This window comes from Olea europaea, chromosome 14 (genome assembly GCF_002742605.1).
Source record: "Olea europaea var. sylvestris chromosome 14, O_europaea_v1, whole genome shotgun sequence".
In the NCBI taxonomy this organism is placed as follows: Eukaryota; Viridiplantae; Streptophyta; class Magnoliopsida; order Lamiales; family Oleaceae; genus Olea; species Olea europaea.
In genome coordinates, this window is record NC_036250.1 from 6,940,821 (window position 1) to 6,960,144 (window position 19,324).

Sequence of the window (19,324 nt, forward strand, 5' to 3'; positions counted from 1 at the left end):
AGCATAGCAATATATTTCAATCCCCTATTGGACACTACGACAATTGAAATTATATCTAACTTATTTTCCATTTTTCAAAGGTAGAACAAGCCACAATATTCATGCAATTAGTAATCAAATAATTGTAAAAAAATAAAAATAAAAAAATCCATGCCCATCATTCAAGAATCGAAAACGTGCTTTAAATGTCAAAAAGATATAAAATTACTAGTTAAATATTCATGATAGAAGGTTCATCGAAAATTCTAGCACTCAACTACTTTAGTCAAACATGTTAATAGAGATAAACAAATAAAAGAGGAAAGACATCACCGATATAATTAAACTCCAGATTCCTTGCACTAACTGTCGATGACTTGTGTACAAAAATCTGAATTTAATACTTCAATTATGCTTTGCCCGTCACTCATCAATCGTTTTGTTTAACTTTATTACATGATGGCATGACCTCTCAGCTTGCTCTCGTGTGAATTATCGTCTTTTCAATCAAACATGACCGCAATGATTTATCAGTGTGTGTCGTATATTCTTTTTAGGAATAAGCACCTTTTACAGGGAAATTTGGTAGGGCAGTTTGTAAGGGCTGAGATGGCAGCTTGTGACTGGATGTGTTAATTGTTTTCTGTTCAATTGCTAATGGAATTCTTTCAAGTGTAAATTTGATAAAATCCCCTAGCAATGTAGCATAATTGTTCCTTTTTATGTCTGGAACTTCGTTTGGCCACGAACAATAGCTTATATGAATATACATGTAAGACCCTTTATGGTACAAATAAATTTTTTTTCTGAAATCAATTTCTAGTGTAAATCATTAGACTCCGAAATGAGATTAGGGGACTCTCCAACCCACTTCAACTGCAAAAATCGAACAAAATTTCTAGCAAGGACGGGGGCTAGACGATATGCCGAATGACAGTGCATTTCGAAGATGAATAATTGAGTTTTGCCATGTGTACCGCAATTTTTTATACTTTGACAGCACTCTCACATGGGATGGGATCTACGAGTACAAAATTGCTGTACACAGCAAAATTCTTCGGTTATATTAGCAATCAAAGCGGCCTCATGATAGCATGGGGAGGAGGATTATTTACATCAGAAAAATGGATCTAAAAATGGAAGTAAATGCGGAATCCGAAGGCTTTTTTTCCCCTACGCGTTCAATTTGCCTATACACATACAGGTTCCGCGGACGATTTCATGAAAGCATCAGGGTCAATGATCTGGAATTTTGGGGTGTAAATTTTGTGCATTGAACTGAAAGATGTTACAATATCGCAGGTAAAAAATGAAAAGAAAAAAAAAGGTGATTTAGAAGAAGAATACTTGGATTTGATGACATACTTCCACAAAAAGAGATAAAAGTGGATTATAATTCAACAAAAATGAGTAAAAAGAGCAGCTTAAAAATGAAATATAAACGGTTTCTTTCACTGGAGTTAAACCATGAGGTTCATCAGTTGTGCAACAGAAGAAATTATATTATACTAATGTATACATGATAAGCCATCTTTGAAGATGGTTTAGTCGCTTCTCTAAAACCAAAAGGTGACCCCTTACGTTATCCGTGCAATCTATATAATATAAGGTACCATCATAAAAAGGTTAAGGAATATGGGTGATCCCAAATGTATACAGGAATTATTAAAAATATTTGTCGCATAAAACGAGCTATTAGGTATTTGCTCCAGTAATTCATTTGTCCCCTCAACTCAAACGGTCGTCTAAGGACCAATTCAAGATGTAAATTGTTGACGAAATTATTGTCTGATAAAATATTACTGTAAGTGCACGTTTTATTGACAAGTAAAATGAATTTTGACTTCAAGTATTGTTCACGCAGAGATTATACTAACTCAAATTCAAATTAACTTAACCTTCACTGAAACAATTAAAGTTGTTATTTTTTTAATAAATTAAATAATCTACTTACGAATGCAAGACCTAAGTTAACTAAAATCAACATAAAGTTATAATGAAATGCAAGTTTTATAAACATATGACGATGAAATGAGTACTAGAATTTGAATCCCCTTATATAAATTCCCTTTAACACGGGAACTTATAAATTTGACAACACGATTCAATTATGAAGACTAATATTCCCAATTTGTTTAACTATTTCCTTTGCGTAGAATTAAATATATTTTTACATGTGATCCAACTACATTTCTATAACAAATGCAAACATATAAAAATGTATTAAAAATTTATAAATACTTAGAGATCACATAAAGCATAGCAATATATTTCAATCCCCTATTGGACACTACGACAATTGAAACTATATTTAACTTATTTTCCATCTTTCAAAGGTAGAACAAGCCACAATATTCATGCAATTAGTAATCAAATAATTGTAAAAAAATAAAAGTAAAAAAATCCATGCCCATCATTCAAGAATCGAAAACGTGCTTTAAATGTCAGAAAGACATAAAATTACTAGTTAAATATTCATGATAGAAGGTTCATCGAAAATTCTAGCACTCAACTATAGTCAAACATGTTAATAGAGATAAGCAAATAAAAGAGGAAAGACATCACCGATATGATTAAACTCCAGATTCCTTGCACTAACTGTCGATGACTTGTGTACAAAAATCTGAATTTAATACTTCAATTATGCTTTGCCCGTCTCTATGCGTGCCTGTCGTCTTTCTTCTCTGTGTGTCTGGCTTCTGCGTGACATATTTTATTATTTTTATTATTTTTTTTGCGTGTATATATTTTTTTTCTTGGCCGCGTTTTCTTTTCAGGCCCCAAAAGAAGTCCAATTTTTCACGGCCTTTTTAATTCTCTCGCCGCCGGCTTCTTCTTTTCCTCTCAATTGGCCGCCGCCAATTCTCCTTCCCTCAGAAAAAACTTCCCGCGGACATTTATGTGGTTCCCATTTACAAGAATCAAAATGCTCAATAATTCTTTGTTTTGCTCAACTGTTTTTGCATTGTAAAAGGAAGGGAAGTGAGTATGCCATACTGATGTTGAAGACTCTGGAAAGCACCTAAGCTTCGCATGCTTATTTGGAGGACGTTTCATAATGTTATTCCTTAAATCTGGTAATTGCATATACTGTGGGCAGCCAGAGGACATTCGAGTTCAACGTACTCTGTTTTGGCGCTTTACCATTAAGAAAATAGGGAATAACTTGGGTGTGTTGTGGAGTTTGCGCAAACAAGTAGATTTAATGAAGACGTCAACAGGATCTTCCATCGCTGATCAGTAGAAGAATTCGATCCAATATGTGCATCATTTATTGTCTGGCAGAAGAAACGGTGCATCACACGGAGATTCAGCACACAAATTGATGCCTTAGTAACGATGGGAAAGGTACCAAGGAATGGACTTGGCTCATGGAAGTAGCAAATGAGGTAAAATTGATGATTCTGGGCAATTCGAAATGATGTTTGGACAGACATCAAGCCCAAGAATTTACACGGTTTAATCTTCCCTCAAGAGATTGCATAGGAAAAAGATTATTTATTTTTTTAGGTATCCAACTTGACAATATAATGAATATATTACTTAAAAAGAATGTTTTCCAGATCAGACCCAAAAGTTGAGCACCATCTTAAAAGCTTAGCCAAATGTTTCATTTGTTGGGTTTAACCTAAAAACATAATCAAAAAGGAAAATATCTTTATGCTAATCACAAATGACATACAAGACTGATAGTTGGGCTCCCAGGCATCGTGCACAATGGGATAAGATAAAAACAACAATATAGTAAACTAACAAATTTAACAACCATAATCAACTGTAAGCTATTTGGCATTTAGCAACAACCATATTAATCAGATTAACTGAAACTGATTTCATTTTTCGTACTAATTCCCAAAAGAAATAACAGAAAAGGAAGAAAAAGAAATGCATAGCCCCACAAATTCTTCATATAACTACACCCAATCGCTCACTCATCATCCTCGTCATCATCTTCATCATCATCCTCCTGCAATTGTAGTTTACCAAAAGCAGAAGAAAATTAAGTACACAAATATTTTTTATTACAGCTGAAACTAACTGAAAAACTGGATTTGACCAATTATGTGGTGAGGTGAACTATAAAATATAGACAATATTAATAAAAGCAAAAAAGAAACTATTATCTTATCCCATCAAATCATATCCATCCTAGGATACCAGACCAAAAAGCAACTTTATCACAACAGAAGATTTAAACTACATACACAATTTTGACAAATCAAGGAGCAGTTGAAGCTAAAATCATATCTACTATAAGGTCAAGTTCTCAATTAAAACATCTCTATGCGTGCCTGTCGTCTTTCTTCTCTGTGTGTCTGGCTTCTGCGTGACATATTTTATTATTTTTATTATTTTTTTTGCGTGTATATATTTTTTTTCTTGGCCGCGTTTTCTTTTCAGGCCCCAAAAGAAGTCCAATTTTTCACGGCCTTTTTAATTCTCTCGCCGCCGGCTTCTTCTTTTCCTCTCAATTGGCCGCCGCCAATTCTCCTTCCCTCAGAAAAAACTTCCCGCGGACATTTATGTGGTTCCCATTTACAAGAATCAAAATGCTCAATAATTCTTTGTTTTGCTCAACTGTTTTTGCATTGTAAAAGGAAGGGAAGTGAGTATGCCATACTGATGTTGAAGACTCTGGAAAGCACCTAAGCTTCGCATGCTTATTTGGAGGACGTTTCATAATGTTATTCCTTAAATCTGGTAATTGCATATACTGTGGGCAGCCAGAGGACATTCGAGTTCAACGTACTCTGTTTTGGCGCTTTACCATTAAGAAAATAGGGAATAACTTGGGTGTGTTGTGGAGTTTGCGCAAACAAGTAGATTTAATGAAGACGTCAACAGGATCTTCCATCGCTGATCAGTAGAAGAATTCGATCCAATATGTGCATCATTTATTGTCTGGCAGAAGAAACGGTGCATCACACGGAGATTCAGCACACAAATTGATGCCTTCGTAACGATGGGAAAGGTACCAAGGAATGGACTTGGCTCATGGAAGTAGCAAATGAGGTAAAATTGATGATTCTGGGCAATTCGAAATGATGTTTGGACAGACATCAAGCTCAAGGATTACACGGTTTAATCTTCCCTCGAGATTGCATTGGAAAAAGATTATTTATTTTTTTAGGTATCCAACTTGACAATATAATGAATATATTACTTAAAAAGAATGTTTTCCAGATCAGACCCAAAAGTTAAGCACCATCTTAAAAGCTTAGCCAAATGTTTCATTTGTTGGGTTTAACCTAAAAAACATAATCAAAAAGGAAAATATCTTTATGCTAATCACAAATGACATACAAGACTGATAGTTGGGCTCCCAGACATCGTGCACAATGGGATAAGATAAAAACAACAATATAGTAAACTAACAAATTTAACAACCATAATCAACTGTAAGCTATTTGGCATTTAGCAACAACCATATTAATCAGATTAACTGAAACTGATTTCATTTTTCGTACTAATTCCCAAAAGAAATAACAGAAAAGGAAGAAAAAGAAATGCATAGCCCCACAAATTCTTCATATAACTACACCCAATTGCTCACTCATCATCCTCGTCATCATCTTCATCATCATCCTCCTGCAATTGTAGTTTACCAAAAGCAGAAGAAAATTAAGTACACAAATATTTTTTATTACAGCTGAAACTAACTGAGAAACTGGATTTGACCAATTATGTGGTGAGGTGCACTATAAAATATAGACAATATTAATAAAAGCAAAAAAGAAACTATTATCTTATCCCATCAAATCATATCCATCCTAGGATACCAGACCAAAAAGCAACTTTATCACAACAAAAGATTTGAACTACATACACAATTTTGACAAATCAAGGAGCAGTTGAAGCTAAAATCATATCTACTATAAGGTCAAGTTCTCAATTAAAACAACTGCAGTGGTACTATACAGTTGAAATTAAAAGCTCGACTTCTACAATTATCAATATGTTTGAGCCACATTTTAGAAAAGAATGCATTATTCAAGTCAAATCAATGGAAAATATGTGGTTAAAAAATAAAGAAAAATTCAAGACATACATGTAATATTATTTTATTGAAAAATATGTGATTAAAATGAAGTCAAATCACCGTTGAAGAATATATATTTTTTTAAAATAATGTGGCTTGTTTTCCACAGTCAATTTTTTATCCATTGTTGCTTGTCAATGAGTACCGGTTGAGAGGAAAACAAATATATACAGTACAATATCTTAATTAAGAATGGAAAAGTAAAAAACAATGTGTTTTTCTTCCCTGCTCCTTACATTCCACGAGTAAACAAACCATGAGGAATTCTTTGTTAGAGCAGGATAAATTGAATAAGGTACAAGAGCACATTTCAGTAAGCTTAGAATTAATAAGTAAACGTTAATTAACACTAACATTTTATTGTCAAACTGTCTCAAGAAACTGGTTTTTTAAATTAATTGAAAAAATTCCTAAGCTTAACATAATGAATTTATTTTCTTTTGGTAAATAAAAAATTCATCTTTTAAAGCTTATATTTAAGATTGTAGCTAAGCGTGCACTAATTGATTAAATAAAGAATGAATAAACTTAAATAGTGTACAAACCTCTCCGCTTCCTTCTTCATCATCCTCATCATTCACTTCAGAATTTGACTTCTCCGATTCTTCTTCAGCAGGTCCTTCAGCCTGTTAGAAATGTAAGAATTAATGGTGTTTAAATAAACTAGTTGGTTTTTATTTTGAGAGAAAACTAAAAGAAAATTACCAGTTTTTTATTGTAAGCTCGAAGTTCCTTTTCGTAATCGACCTTCCTTTTCTCCGCCTTTGTTACGTAAGGAGCTTTCTCCTGATATTAACGTTCAGAAATTTAGAACAAATACATACATAAATTTACAATTAAAAAAAGAACAAACTATGGAATGCTTACAGCCGCTGAAAGTGATTTCCACTTGTCCCCTCCAGCTTTTCCTACCTGAATAAATTATTAATTTTGAAATGACGATTATAGTTTTATTGCAACAAGAAGTATAAACACACATAAATTCGAGAAAATTTCTAGACTTTGAAACGACTTTAACTATGTCTTCTTTATCTAAAAGTACAGAGTGGACTTACAGCCGCCACGGATTTGTTGTTAGGGTGCTTCTCTTTGTAGGTTTTTCTGAATTCCTCCCTTTAATAGATCAAAAAAAGGAACCGTAAATAACATAATAATTTATAAATTACACACACACTCGCAAAGAGAAATAAAAGTGAGTTCGTACATAAAAACGAAGAAAGCACTGGCAGGCCTCTTCGGTTAAAAACAATGTGTTTTTCTTCCCTGCTCCTTACATTCCACGAGTAAACAAACCATGAGGAATTCTTTGTTAGAGCAGGATAAATTGAATAAGGTACAAGAGCACATTTCAGTAAGCTTAGAATTAATAAGTAAACGTTAATTAACACTAACATTTTATTGTCAAACTGTCTCAAGAAACTGGTTTTTTAAATTAATTGAAAAAATTCCTAAGCTTAACATAATGAATTTATTTTCTTTTGGTAAATAAAAAATTCATCTTTTAAAGCTTATATTTAAGATTGTAGCTAAGCGTGCACTAATTGATTAAATAAAGAATGAATAAACTTAAATAGTGTACAAACCTCTCCGCTTCCTTCTTCATCATCCTCATCATTCACTTCAGAATTTGACTTCTCCGATTCTTCTTCAGCAGGTCCTTCAGCCTGTTAGAAATGTAAGAATTAATGGTGTTTAAATAAACTAGTTGGTTTTTATTTTGAGAGAAAACTAAAAGAAAATTACCAGTTTTTTATTGTAAGCTCGAAGTTCCTTTTCGTAATCGACCTTCCTTTTCTCCGCCTTTGTTACGTAAGGAGCTTTCTCCTGATATTAACGTTCAGAAATTTAGAACAAATACATACATAAATTTACAATTAAAAAAAGAACAAACTATGGAATGCTTACAGCCGCTGAAAGTGATTTCCACTTGTCCCCTCCAGCTTTTCCTACCTGAATAAATTATTAATTTTGAAATGACCTAGGAAAGAATGCATTATTCAAGTCAAATCAATGGGAAATATGTGGTTAAAAAATAAAGAAAAGTTTAAAGAAAAGTTTAAGACATACGTATAATATTATTTTATTGAAAAATATGTGATTAAAATGAAGTTAAATCACCGTTGAAGAATATATTTTTTTAAAAAATAATGTGGCTCTTTAAGTCCCATATCTTGTTGGGCATGATCCGAATAAAACAAAGCTAAAATCGATTTATTCTACAGTCAATTTTTTATCCATTGTTGCTTGTCAATGAGTACCGGTTGAGAGAGAAACAAATATATACAGTGCAATATCTTAATTAAGAATGGAAAAGTAAAAAAAATGTGTTTTTCTTCCCTGCTCCTTACATTCCACGAGTAAACAAACCATGAGGAATCCTTTGTTGAGCAGGATAAATTGAATAAAGTACAAGAGCACATTTCAGCAAACTTAGAATAAATAAGTAAGCGTTAATTAACACTAACATTTTATTGTCAAACTGTCTCGAGAAACTGGTTTTTTAAATTAATTGAAAAAGTTCCTAAGCTTAACATAATGAATTTATTTTCTTTTGGTAAATAAAAAATTCTTCTTTTAAAGCTTATATTTAAGATTGTAGCTAAGCGTGCACTAATTGATTAAATAAAGAATGAATAAACTTAAATAGTGTACAAACCTCTCCGCTTCCTTCTTCATCATCCTCATCATTCACTTCAGAATTTGACTTCTCCGATTCTTCTTCAGCAGGTCCTTCAGCCTGTTAGAAATGTAAAGAATTAATAGTGTTTAAATAAACTAGTTGGTTTTTATTTTGAGAGAAAACTAAAAGAAAATTACCAGTTTTTTATTGTAAGCTCGAAGTTCCTTTTCATAATCGACCTTCCTTTTCTCCGCCTTTGTTACGTAAGGAGCTTTCTCCTGAAATTAACGTTCAGAAATTTAGAACAAATACATACATAAATTTACAATTAAAAAAAGAACTAACTAAGGAATGCTTACAGCCGCTGAAAGTGATTTCCACTTGTCCCCTCCAGCTTTTCCTACCTGAATAAATTATTAATTTTGAAATGACGATTATAGTTTTATTGCAACAAGAAGTATAAACACACATAAATTCGAGAAAATTTCTAGACTTTGAAACGACTTTAACTATGTCTTCTTTATCTAAAAGTACAGAGTGGACTTACAGCCGCCACGGATTTGTTGTTAGGGTGCTTCTCTTTGTAGGTTTTTCTGAATTCCTCCCTTTAATAGATCAAAAAAAGGAACCGTAAATAACATAATAATTTATAAATTACACACACACTCGCAAAGAGAAATAAAAGTGAGTTCGTACATAAAAACGAAGAAAGCACTGGCAGGCCTCTTCGGTTTGTTAGGATCCTTAGCAGGTTTCCCCTTCTTCGTGCTCTTGCTTGCTGCAGCAGCACCCTTCTTAACCGAAAGCCTGTCCACAAATAACCAAATATAACCAAAATAATCTTCAAAACAATAAAGACGCTAGATCGAGAAATAGTCAACAGTATGAACAAAAGAAAAAAATTGAAAAAATTGAAAAACCGACTTGCTATCAGCTTTCTTGGTTTCAGCCTTGGATCTACCTCCTTTCATGGCGAAACCTGCAAAGAAAAAGCGAAAATCGGTTAAACTCGGTCTCGAATCGTTCCGAATCGGTGCGAATCGGAAGAGTCAGCGGCGCACACCTACCTTTTCTAGGGTTGAGAGAATAAAAACAATAATAACACACAAAACAAAGAGATATGCTTTGGCTTTGATTTGGTGTGTGGTATGAGATATAGAGAGAGAAAGGGGTGCGGTGGGGTTTTGAGGGAAATAGCGTAAAATTTCGCCCAGAATAGATTCACAGGACCCGTTGTAGCCCGGGCTTGCGCGGGATTTCAAATTTTCATGCCACGTCATTGATCCGTGTGAATTCATGCTATTGGCTTAGATTCCCATTTCATTGGCTTTCTATTACCTTCTCTTGGCTCTGTGTTTCTTCTTAGAATAATCTGGTCCGTTGACTGGGAATATTGGGACACGATACGACATCCTGGAGTTTAAGGGGGTTTTCGTCATTTGGTTACGCTTGTGGTACTTTAGTGCTGGAATGACTGACTTAACCTTTGCGTTATGACGGTTTAAAGATATCTTCATAAATAACAAAAATAGAGACGCGAGTGAGTTTTTAAGGTTATTTATGTAATTATGTTGCTCCTCATCAATGATTTATAATAAAGCATTATATATTTGGGAAAAATTTACTATCAATATTGATGTTCACAGATGTGGTAATGCTCGACCTCGAACTCAAACCCCTGATCTTGTGTTTTCCTAATTATCCAAACTATGAGGTCGGGCTAGACGCACAATTGGACATTGAAAGGCTGGGCTGAACGTCATGAGAACGAATTACCTTATCTCACACCTTCTTGAAAACATCGATTCCACTTTGACTATAATTCTCCATAACCTTTACCCTCATCCAAATTGCTTACCTATCACGGTTTGATTCAAACTCAAATAGAACACTTTCAATACAACACAAGCACCTTGAACGATAACAATGAGGATTACAGGTGGTTGGATCCTTTTAAGAATTCCATCACCAAAATTTATAAATACATGACCAAAGTTCATTATACAAGTATATTTTTATACAATTTTTCAATTAACAACCTCGTGCATAAATTTGCTCTCTAACTTAGACATCGGAGGTGGCAATGATGACACACCTTGACACTTTGTTTCAGGTACTGATAAATCTTGTCCGTGCTCAGTCTCAACCACCAAACTCAAAAAGCAACATGTACGATTTTTGATAACATCAAATATCATCCTTTCTAAATAAACAGAATTTATCTTAAAACTAAATGTAAATAATCTATATTGTGCTACAGCGAGATTGGCTTAACTTATAAAGTTTACTTATAAATAAATTTATTTATAAATAATTATGTAAAATTTGAAATAATTTATATTTTTTTACTTAAATTTATTTGGTTGTTATGAGTAAATTTATATAATGCGCTAAAATCTTGCGAATTAACGATATTGTAAACAAATAATAAAATGGATATAGAGTTCGGATTATCGTACTTAAGAGGAGTAGATATATAATCTAGTTTTCAATTAAACCTGACTTTAAATCGAATAGTAAAATTTAATGAATACATTATATTAACAAATTATATCCATGACTATTTAACTAATCAAACTAATTGAGAGGCATTTGTGAATACTTCACTAATAGCATTCACTATGATTTTCTTTCTTTAACATCAAGTGCACTTGAATAGGGGATCTTTCTATAATTAAAACACTATTACATTCAATTAGGTGAATATCAACTCAATTAATCATGTTTTATCAAGTCTAGAACCCGTAAAGAATATCTATATTGTCGAGCATGGCAGTACTTTGGTAATATATTTCAGATACATATGGTTAGGTGACGAGACATTGTACCAGATATGGCGATATTCTGGTCAGCACGTTTGTTATAATCATATTCACACTATCATTCCTATATCGATTTTCCTAGTTTCTATGGATCGAGAGGAATGATACGAAGCACAAAAAAATTTGCATGGTGCATATACAAATTATCGAGAGGGTCTACTGCATGATTTCGTTTATACATACAGGTCAGGTGTTTCGACCTATACATTGGCAAGGCGATTACGAGCACTTTATACAAAATGGTCTACTAGGAAGCAGAATTTGGTTGATTGGACCAAACCCCTTCCCTCTCAAACAAAAAAACTGAAATCCATTATGAATGCATGAATGAATGGCCAATATTTGTTGAAGGTGTTATCACAGGCCTCTCAACTCACTTTAAGATACCTTGAATCGGAAACAAGAAAGTGGCCTTCAATGAAAGAAGTCGTTGAGCTGTTGGAGCGGATCGAAGCCACGAAGGTAGAATCCAAATTATAGGCCTATGCATTAATCATCTCTCAACTTATATATCCTCATTTGTACCATTTCTTGTAATATGTAGCAAACAATTATTATTTTGACAAATATTCAAATTGTCCCTTGAAAAGTAAAATGCGAAGTGACCCATATAATTGCACGTCAATGTGATTGAGTATTACATTTTGCATATCTATCTATTGCATTACCAATAGATGAAGTTTTATTTAGGAAAAATTGCAGCAGAAGTCCCAAATCTTTGAAATATTAATAGGCTTTCCCCAAACCTTTCATTTGTTGCAACCGTCACCCATAATATTTCCAAACGTTGCATCGGAGACCCTTTTGGATGGTTTTCGTCGAAAATTCAGTTAGTTGACCATCAAACTAAACTTTGACAACCTTTTAATCAATTATAGAAGGGCAAAATGGTAATTTTCTATTTATCACATTAAATAATTAAAAAACTAAAATCAAAAACCATGAAAAAAGAAAAAGAAAAGAAAAAGAAATGCTTCTTCTTCTTCTCCCCCACCCCACCCCACCCCACCCCACACCACAATCTGAAACCAGATTGAGTGCACGCTACACCTACCAGAAGAAATGGCAATAGCTATTACTATGCCTTTTACTCTTCCTTGCGAACTTAAACTCCCAAAACACTTTCACACCCACAAAACACCATAGATAATATTAAAATTAAACCAAAATCTCAAAAATCAGGCATTTTCTGAATTGCCCACTTTGTTTTCTTTGCCAAATGTACAAAATTCGAGAAAACCAAGAATTATCACCGGCGCTCATGCTTCAGCCCAGCTTTTAACGCAAGTTCATCGGAAAATGAGCCGAAATCGACGATTTGGGTGGTGTTAAGATTGAAGAATTGCAACCAATTGATGTGGTAAATTGGGGATTATTGTGGAAGCTGATTTCATGGAACAAGTTGAGACCCATTGCTTGGATTCTTAGTCTTCCTCGTTGCACAGCTAGTACCCTCTCCATGCCCATATTCCAATATGTTAGACTGAGGGGTGGGGTTGGTTTGGTGGGTGCGGGAGAAATAAAATATTATTATTTTGCCATTCTAGAATTGATTAAAAGGTGGTCAAAGTTTAATTTGATGGTTAACTAATGGAATTTTTGATGGAAACCATCCAAAAGGGCCTCTGATGCAACGTTTGGAAATGTTATGGGTGACGGTTGCAACAAATGAAAGGTTTGGGAAAAGTCTGTTAATGTTTTAAAGGTTTGAGACTTCTGCTGCAATTTTTCCCAAATAAAACTTCATCTATTGGTATTGCAATAGATAGATACGCAAAAATGTAATACTCAATCACATTGACGTGCAATTATAGGGTCACTTCGCATTTTACTTTTCAATGGACAATTTGAATATCTGTCAAAATAATAATTGTTTGCTACAAATGACAAGAAATGGTACAAATGAGGATATCTGAGTTGAGAGATGATTAATGCATAGGCCTATAATTTGGATTCTACCTTCGTGGCTTCGATCCGCTCCAACAGCTCAACGACTTCTTTCATTGAAGGCCACTTTCTTGTTTCCGATTCAAGGCATCTTAAAGTGAGTTGAGAGGCCTGTGATAACACCTTCAACAAATATAGGCCATTCATTCATGCATTCATAATGGATTTCAGTTTTTGTGTTTGAGGGGGAAGGGGTTTGGTCCAATCAACCAAATTCTGCGTCCTAGTAGGCCATTTCGTGTAAAGTGCTCGTAATCGCCTTGCCAATGTATAGGTCGAAACACCTGACCCGTATGTATAAATGAAATCATGCAGTAGACCCTCCCGATAATTTGTATATGCACCATGCGAATTTTTTTGTACTTCGTATCATTCCTCTCAATCCATAGAAACTAGGAAATCGATACATGTGACAGTTAGTGATTTGTTAAATAAGGTAATAAAAAATTATCACATTAATGTATCAAACTACTAACCGTCACGTGTATGCCACGTAGGACGACTAAGACAGTGAGCAACTGTAAATAACATTACTCACTTAAAAAACATTGCCAAACACACACTAATTTTGTACCAAAATATGTTATGATGCTAACGAAATAAACGTTATTATACTTTTTCATAAGGTTGAGTATTTGAAATGTGTGAATTGTCTAAAGAATAAAAACTTATCCCAATAAAGGTAATGATATCCTTGCTTTTTGAGGAAAACGTCATCATGGGACCAGCTTTCGAAAAATATTTTCATAGATTATAATGTCAATCAAACATTTTAAAAGTAGAAATTTGAGTGAAAAAATAACAAATTTCATGGTAAATAAAGTCGATCAAATACATCTTGATGTAATGGATTATGTAAGTCACATCCGTTCGAATATCTCCAAACCTAATGTGAGTTTTCTATTTGAAATTGCACCCATCTGTACTGGACGAATAGGAAGTGCAAGAATAAAATATATATTTTAGAAATAAAATAAAAATCCTTAAGAAAAAAAGACACCAGTAAACAAACAAACATGCAACAAGTTTGAGATAATAATATCCCCGGGGCATAGTCCAGTGGTACAAAGGACAGGAGTGAAGTTATCTCACGTTTTGCTGGCAGCCATAATGTGGGGGTTCGATACTTGAAAAATAAAATTGGACTTCTTGTAAGCGCAGCGTACAAACAGCTATTATTTTCTGATCTGCTGAAGCACATCCCGTGATTGACCTCCCGCACAAATCTCTATGGACGGGTGGGGCCCTCAATTAAAAAGTTTGAGATAATAATCTTAGAAAGGATCCAAGACAACTCATTAGTGATTAATCACACACCTCATCCCGTTTGCTCATCCTTGCTAGTCAACTGTGGAAGAGGAGACCAATAATTGATTTAGAGTAGGAGTACCCACCAATTAATTGATTAATAATTCACAACTACGAATAGTAGAAACCCACAAATCTGTGTTTTCGAAATCATTTCTGCCCCTTTGCGTTTCTCTACGGAATAATTTTTTCCCGCCGACATTGCGGAATCATCGCCACACAGAGACACTGGAGATTCTATTGAGTTTTGATACGCTTTCTACAGTGTAATTGGTAAAACATGTGTTTCTGCTCTTCTTCTGTTACTTGCTCTCTACCTATGATTGCATAACCTGATTTCTGGTCTGTTTTCTTTATTAATTTATAATTGTTGGGGTTTCCATAATTTCTCCCCCGGGTTTTATTCATCTTTGTGTGACTAACTTCTGAATCTTGTTCGTTTTGATAAAAAAAATTGCACGTTTTCTGATTTGGTTTGGTCTGTTAATTTCAGAGGAGGAAAAAGATAGAGATTTTATTGAATGGAATACAGAGCTTATAATTTAAAGGATTCGTGGGAGCCTATTATTTTCATTCACTTTCTAACTTTTGGTATTTATGTGCAATTTAGACATATAGTAAAAGTACAATGATTGAGGCCCCTAATTCACGCAGCAAGTTAGGTTTATTGCTTCTTACATTTTGAACTATTTTGATTTGTGTACTACTAATCAATGACAGCTGCAGTTAATTTTACGTCTCGTTTTCTTGCCACTTTTCCCTTTTGTACAGTTTTGGTTTGAGGGGGGGCTTTTTCTTCTTTGGGTGTGGGTGTTGACTGTTGAAGGAGGGTTTCTTTCGGCTATTTAATCTTCTTTATGGGTGTTGATATGATATATTGGTTGCTGTCCAATGAATCTAACAGTTAAGGAGATAAGGTAATGGATTGTTCTGGCCCTTTAAAGAATATAATTCCTTTTGGCCAAAAAGGAGTTAATGTTATTTTTTCCTTTGTTTTTCTCACCTTAATGATGTAACTCATTTGGTTGTAGTGAATAAATGAAAGATATATGTTTTTTGTTCGTTTTTTAAGAAAGGTCTCTCAGATTCTCGAAAATTATGTATGAAGCTTCTTTTACTCGTTCTTTCATTTTTCTCCATGTTTTGGAAGGTTTCTTTCTCAAATATGATTGTGGGACGATGTTTTAATTCCTCTAAAATTGAAAATTTGATTGCAGTGCTGTAGACTTGACTTGGGGAGTATAAATGGAGAACAAAATTGAATCTTATGGTAGCAGTTTGGTTAGCCACATGCGAAGATTATTGTTTCGTGTTCTATCTGTAGGTCCAATTCCAAACCATATTGCCTTTATTTTAGATGGAAATCGAAGGTATGCTAAGAAGCGAAACCTCGGAGAGGGGATGGGTCATAGAGTCGGCTTTTTGACTCTCACGTCTCTGATGAAGTACTGCTATGAATTGGGTGTGAAATACGTAACTGTATATGCTTTCAGCATCGATAACTTCAAAAGACGGCCTGAGGAAGTTCAGGATTTGATGGATTTAATGCTGGAGAAAATTGAAGGATTGCTCAAGGAAGAAAGTATCGTGAATCAGTTTGGAGTCAGGGTTTATTTTATAGGGAACTTGAGACTTTTGAACGCCCCTGTTCGGGAGGCTGCTGAAAAGGTGATGAAAGCTACCGCAAACAACAACAAGAGCATTCTTCTGATTTGTGTGGCCTATACTTCAACTGATGAAATTACGCATGCTGCTCAAGAAGCTATTGAAGAGAAGCGGGGTGAAATCCCAGAGTCAAGTGAAGCAAGTATGGCCCAAAATGGTGAAATAAGTCAAGAAAAGCACGAGGGACATCGTACAATAAAGCTAGCGGATATTGAGAGGCACATATATATGGGAGTAGCTCCGGATCCTGATATTCTGGTTCGAACGTCTGGCGAGACTCGTCTTAGCAATTTTCTCCTTTGGCAGTCTTCAACCTGCCTTTTGTATTCCCCCAAGGCGCTATGGCCAGAGATTGGTTTACGACACTTAGTATGGGCGGTGTTGAACTTTCAAAGAGTTCATCCGTACTTAGAGAAGAGACGGAAGCAGGTATAATATATTTTCTGTGGTAATTTACATGGATGCAGGAAAATGCTAATGGAAATTACTGGGAAACGGGCACGTTGTCTTAAATACTTGAGCCTATCCATCCTCCTTTACTTCTATTTTCCTATTGACATGAGGCTCGAAACTGGGATTGGCTTTTAAGTTAGTGGCTCTGATTCCTCTGAAGATTCAATGTAGCATGTTAAATTATGTTTTTTCATTTCCCTGTTATGTACTTTGATACTAGCAATTTCGTTGTTTAATATACAGGGAAAAATTATACCTTTTTATGCCTCGTTGAATACAAATGCTTAGGACTACATTATTTTGATGATTCCAATACACATGCGTTGTGACAAATACATTGGAGGCTAAATACATGTCCAAAGACGTCATGTTCTGGCTCCATTAATTTCAAAATGTATTTTTCTGATTCTTCTTTTCAATCACATATTTTTCAATAAAATAATATTACATTTATATTCAATTTTCTCTTTTTTTTTAACTACACATTCTTAAAAAATCACTATGACAAAATACATTTTTTCTCAGAATCTAATTATAATGAAGCTCAAACGGGGGCTAAATTTCATCAGTATAGGATGATTAATGGTAGAAAGGCAATGAAATAGTGCATATTTATAATTATCTTCAACATCATAATATAAATATGGACGAATGATCTGTGATCTCTTTTATTATTGATAAATTCCTTTCTACATGAAAAGATACCAAAAAGAATCTTAAGCATGTGAATTCAAAATGAACAATTCTAAGGAATATAGTACCCAATCTTCTAGAATACATGTGGTGGAGGTTGAGAAAGTGGAACATTTAGCATAATTCAAATGACGGACGAAAGAAAAGCCCTTGCTATAATTATTGTGAAATGGGAAGTTGCTATTTCAAGAAGAAAAAGCAAGATGACAAAATTAATTTTGCGATTTAGCTATCGTTTGAACTTCATTATTTCAAATTTTAATAGATGTAATAGTATTTTATTTTATTTTTTTGGGAAAATAGGTAGATGAAATATTATTTTATAAAAAATTATGTGATTAAAAATATGAGAGGGAATAATAAAATTTAACGCGTGTTTGTCCACATTTTTGCTTGACTAAAATGAGGAAATCGAATGTTAGTCTGACACAATGGGTCCTCTAGTGCAGTCCCATTTAATTCAGTTTCTACCCCCATTTTCCAACATTTGCCCTTTGAAATTTGAAAGGCTGTTGGAATCTTTTCTACTTTTGATCCAATTCAATGAGGGCAAAACAGGAAAGTGTGGTAATTTATTTATATACATGTGAAATGATGGCCATGCAGCTGGGCCAACCACAATTAAAAAAAAAAAAAAAAAAAGTTAAATCCTAACCTTGAGGGCTCCCACTGCCTCCTCGCTAGAGTTTTGTGAGGGAAGTAAATCGCGGGATGTGTTCCAACAGGCCTGGGAACAAGAACTGCATGTACACTGCGCCTACAAGGAGTCTAATTTCATGTTTCAGGAATCGAATTTCCATACTGTGGCTGCCAACAAGGTATGAGATAACATCACTCATGTCCTTTGCATCACCGAACTATGCCTCAGGGGGCAAGCCCACCACAATTTGACATGAAAAATGCATTAGTGGGATGAAAATGAAATTATTCTATTTGTACAATATCTTCTAGCAGCTCATCATTGATGAAAATAGGGATTAGACGGGATTTTAATTTAATAGGGCCAAACGGGGTTTATTATATTTGAATTATTTTCATTTGTCACATCTTAATCTTAGTAAGGACTGTTTGTTGAGGAAAGATGTGTTGTACGAAATTACATTAAATAAAATAAATTATTTATATGGTTTTGTTCAAGTTTTTAGTTCAATTAAAATCTTGATTTTATGTTTTAAATACCTTAGTTAGTAAACGAATAAGTCTCAAAATAAAAGTTAGTTTCCTCTTGTTATGCATGATCTTATGTTTATTTTATTAATGTTCTATAATGTCCATGATTTTGGACAGAGGTTTTCTAACGTTAGTATTAAATGTCTTTTTTATAAGATTTAAGTTGGAAAAGAAGTAATAATTTGAGTCTTTTATAATCTTCTACTCTAACTTCTAATAAAAAGGGAAGGATGGTCTACTATTGATGCAATAGTAAATTAATCCAATTTTACTATGCATGATGTCATTTTTTATTTTTCATTTTGTTTATGTCAAACAAATGTTCTTCCACACATCATACCATTAGTATTAAAAAAATAATAATTTTAGTAAATATAAACTGCCATAAGCCAAAAAAAATAAATCTCTTCGCACATGAGCTTTAAAAAATAAAAAATAAATTCTCCACACAGTGCGAAGAGATGGTAAGCCATGTACGGAGTAAAAAAGGAAGAAAAAACTCTCTGCATAGTGCGGAGAGATGGCAAACCATGTGCGAAAAGTTGGCAAACTCTCCGTACAGTGCGAAGTATAAAAAAAATCTCTCAGCACAGTGCGGAGAGATAACATTCTATGCGGACACTGTCT

General features: G+C 33.9%; 3 protein-coding genes across 7 annotated transcripts; 1 reads left to right on the forward strand and 2 right to left on the reverse strand.

Annotated features, from left to right (window-relative positions):
• Positions 1-5,238: 5,238 nt before the first annotated feature.
• On the reverse strand, positions 5,239-9,934 carry LOC111408969 (HMG1/2-like protein). 3 transcript variants are annotated; one of them, XM_023038838.1, is made up of 8 exons: positions 9,703-9,934; positions 9,564-9,618; positions 9,336-9,446; positions 9,187-9,244; positions 8,999-9,043; positions 8,837-8,917; positions 8,676-8,756; positions 5,239-5,568 (listed from the first exon to the last, which is right to left on the reverse strand). In XM_023038838.1, exons 1-8 carry the CDS (start codon positions 9,917-9,919, stop codon positions 5,530-5,532), a joined length of 687 nt encoding a protein of 228 aa, XP_022894606.1. In that variant the 5' UTR covers positions 9,920-9,934; the 3' UTR covers positions 5,239-5,529. The 3 variants fall into 3 exon arrangements, with proteins under 3 accessions (XP_022894606.1, XP_022894607.1, XP_022894608.1); XM_023038839.1 differs by having other exon boundaries at positions 9,707-9,837; XM_023038840.1 differs by lacking the exons at positions 8,676-8,756; positions 8,837-8,917; positions 8,999-9,043; ... (2 more) ...; positions 9,564-9,618; positions 9,703-9,934 and adding exons at positions 6,565-6,645; positions 6,725-6,805; positions 6,887-6,931; positions 7,075-7,132; positions 7,224-7,255.
• LOC111409677 (HMG1/2-like protein) lies at positions 7,531-7,978 on the reverse strand (the record flags this gene model as incomplete). Its single annotated transcript, XM_023039693.1, has 3 exons — positions 7,531-7,683; positions 7,763-7,843; positions 7,925-7,978. Coding segments are annotated over 3 exons (273 nt in total), but the record flags the coding sequence as incomplete, so codon positions are not given.
• Positions 9,935-14,722: 4,788 nt separating the features above from the next.
• LOC111408971 (dehydrodolichyl diphosphate synthase 6-like) lies at positions 14,723-17,127 on the forward strand. Of its 3 annotated transcripts, none has more exons than XM_023038841.1 (2): positions 14,723-14,989; positions 15,934-17,127. In XM_023038841.1, the coding sequence occupies exon 2, from the start codon at positions 15,962-15,964 to the stop codon at positions 16,814-16,816; it is 855 nt and encodes a 284-aa protein (XP_022894609.1). In that variant the 5' UTR covers positions 14,723-14,989; positions 15,934-15,961; the 3' UTR covers positions 16,817-17,127. The 3 variants fall into 3 exon arrangements, with proteins under 3 accessions (XP_022894609.1, XP_022894611.1, XP_022894610.1); XM_023038843.1 differs by having other exon boundaries at positions 16,041-17,127; XM_023038842.1 differs by lacking the exon at positions 14,723-14,989 and adding an exon at positions 14,996-15,633.
• The last annotated feature ends 2,197 nt before the right edge of the window (positions 17,128-19,324 follow it).

Coding starts and splice junctions, on each gene's coding strand:
- LOC111408969 (XM_023038838.1), bottom strand. CDS start 9,919: ATGACGTGGCATGAAAATTTGAAATCCCGCGCAAGCCCGGGCTACAAC. Junction 9,447..9,563: donor ACCAAGAAAGCTGATAGCAA/GTCGGTTTTTCA, acceptor ATTTGTGGACAG/GCTTTCGGTTAAGAAGGGTG. Junction 8,757..8,836: donor GAGCTTACAATAAAAAACTG/GTAATTTTCTTT, acceptor CATTTCTAACAG/GCTGAAGGACCTGCTGAAGA.
- LOC111408971 (XM_023038841.1), top strand. CDS start 15,962: ATGGAGAACAAAATTGAATCTTATGGTAGCAGTTTGGTTAGCCACATG.